General features: G+C 50.1%; 1 protein-coding gene across 18 annotated transcripts in view; it reads left to right on the plus strand.

Moving 5' to 3' along the window:
* Positions 1–1,998, plus strand: part of AHNAK (AHNAK nucleoprotein) — a 102,389-nt gene that overhangs the window by 27,146 nt on the left and 73,245 nt on the right. For 11 of the 18 annotated variants that reach the window (XM_029956536.1, XM_029956540.1, XM_029956534.1 and 8 more), the window contains exon 8: positions 433–1,983. The exons of 4 other annotated variants lie outside the window; for them this stretch is intronic. In XM_029956536.1, coding sequence (XP_029812396.1) covers positions 433–1,983 — 1,551 coding nt within the window. Of the gene's footprint in view, positions 1–6; positions 1,984–1,998 lie in introns of all 18 variants that reach the window. 3 more of the 18 variants (XM_029956548.1, XM_029956549.1, XM_029956546.1) reach the window with 2 other exon arrangements.

Here is a 1,998-nt window from a genome sequence, read left to right on the forward strand (position 1 = left end):
GTGGATGTGAACCTGCCCAAGGCTGACATTGATGTGTCAGCACCCAAGGTGGACATCGAAGCCCCAGATGTGAGCCTTGAGGGCCCCGAAGGGAAACTAAAGGGCCCCAAGTTTAAAATGCCTGACCTGCACCTCAAGGCACCCAAGATCTCTATGCCTGAAGTGGACCTGAACCTGAAGGGTCCCAAGGTAAAGGGTGATGTGGATATGTCTCTGCCTAAAGTGGAAGGTGACCTCAAGGGGCCTGAAGTTGACATCAAGGGCCCCAAAGTGGACATTGACGTCCCAGATGTGGATGTGCATGGTCCAGACTGGCACCTGAAGATGCCCAAGGTGAAAATGCCCAAGTTCAGCATGCCAGGCTTCAAAGGAGAGGGCCCAGAAGTGGATGTGAACCTGTCCAAGGCTGACATTGATGTGTCAGGACCCAAGGTGGACATTGATGTTCCAGATGTCAATATCGAAGGTCCAGATGCGAAACTGAAGGGCCCCAAGTTCAAGATGCCAGAGATGAACATCAAAGCTCCCAAGATCTCCATGCCTGACTTTGATTTGCACCTGAAAGGTCCTAAGGTCAAAGGAGATGTGGATGTATCTCTGCCTAAGGTGGAAGGTGACCTCAAGGGGCCTGAAGTTGACATCAAGGGCCCCAAAGTGGACATTGACGTCCCAGATGTGGATGTGCATGGCCCAGACTGGCACCTGAAGATGCCCAAGGTGAAAATGCCCAAGTTCAGCATGCCTGGCTTCAAAGGAGAGGGCCCAGATGTGGATGTGAACCTGCCCAAGGCTGACATTGATGTGTCAGCACCCAAGGTGGACATTGAAGCCCCAGATGTCAATATTGAAGGTCCAGATGCGAAACTGAAGGGCCCCAAGTTCAAGATGCCAGAGATGAACATCAAAGCTCCCAAAATCTCCATGCCTGACCTTGACTTTAACCTGAAGGGCCCCAAAATGAAGGGTGATGTGGATGTTTCTCTGCCCAAAGTGGAATGTGACCTCAAGGACCCTGAAGTTGACATAAAGGGCCCCAAGTTGGACATAGACACCCCTGATATCAACATTGAAGGCCCAGAAGGAAAATTGAAGGGACCCAAGTTTAAGATGCCAGAGATGCATATTAAAGCCCCCAAGATTTCCATGCCTGACTTTGACTTAAGTTTGAAAGGGCCAAAGGTAAAGGGGGATGTGGATCTTTCATTACCTAAGGTGGAAGGTGATCTAAAAGGGCCAGAGGTGGACATTGAAGGGCCTGAAGGGAAACTCAAAGGTCCCAAGTTTAAGATGCCTGATGTCCATTTCAAAACTCCACAAATCTCCATGAGTGACATTGATTTGAACTTGAAAGGACCAAAAATAAAGGGAGATTTGGACATTTCCATTCCTAAACTGGAAGGAGATCTAAAAGGCCCCAAAGTGGATGTTAAAGGCCCTAATCTGGACATAGACACCCCTGATGTTGACATTCATGGCCCAGAAGGGAAACTGAAGGGCCCCAAGTTCAAGATGCCTGACCTGCACCTCAAGGCACCCAAGATCTCTATGCCTGAAGTGGACCTGAACCTGAAGGGTCCCAAGGTAAAGGGTGATGTGGATATGTCTCTGCCTAAAGTGGAAGGTGACCTCAAGGGGCCTGAAGTTGACATCAAGGGCCCCAAAGTGGACATTGACGTCCCTGATGTGGATGTGCATGGTCCAGACTGGCACCTGAAGATGCCCAAGGTGAAAATGCCCAAGTTCAGCATGCCAGGCTTCAAAGGAGAGGGCCCAGAAGTGGATGTGAACCTGCCCAAGGCTGACATTGATGTGTCAGGACCCAAGGTGGACATCGAAGGTCCTGATGTTAACATCGAGGGACCCGAGGGAAAGTTGAAGGGTCCTAAGTTCAAGATGCCTGAGATGAACATCAAAGCCCCCAAGATCTCCATGCCTGACTTTGATTTGCATCTGAAAGGTCCTAAGGTCAAAGGAGATGTGGACGTTTCCCTGCCCAAG

The sequence above is a fragment of the Suricata suricatta genome, chromosome 11, assembly GCF_006229205.1.
Source record: "Suricata suricatta isolate VVHF042 chromosome 11, meerkat_22Aug2017_6uvM2_HiC, whole genome shotgun sequence".
Lineage (NCBI taxonomy): Eukaryota > Metazoa > Chordata > Mammalia > Carnivora > Herpestidae > Suricata > Suricata suricatta.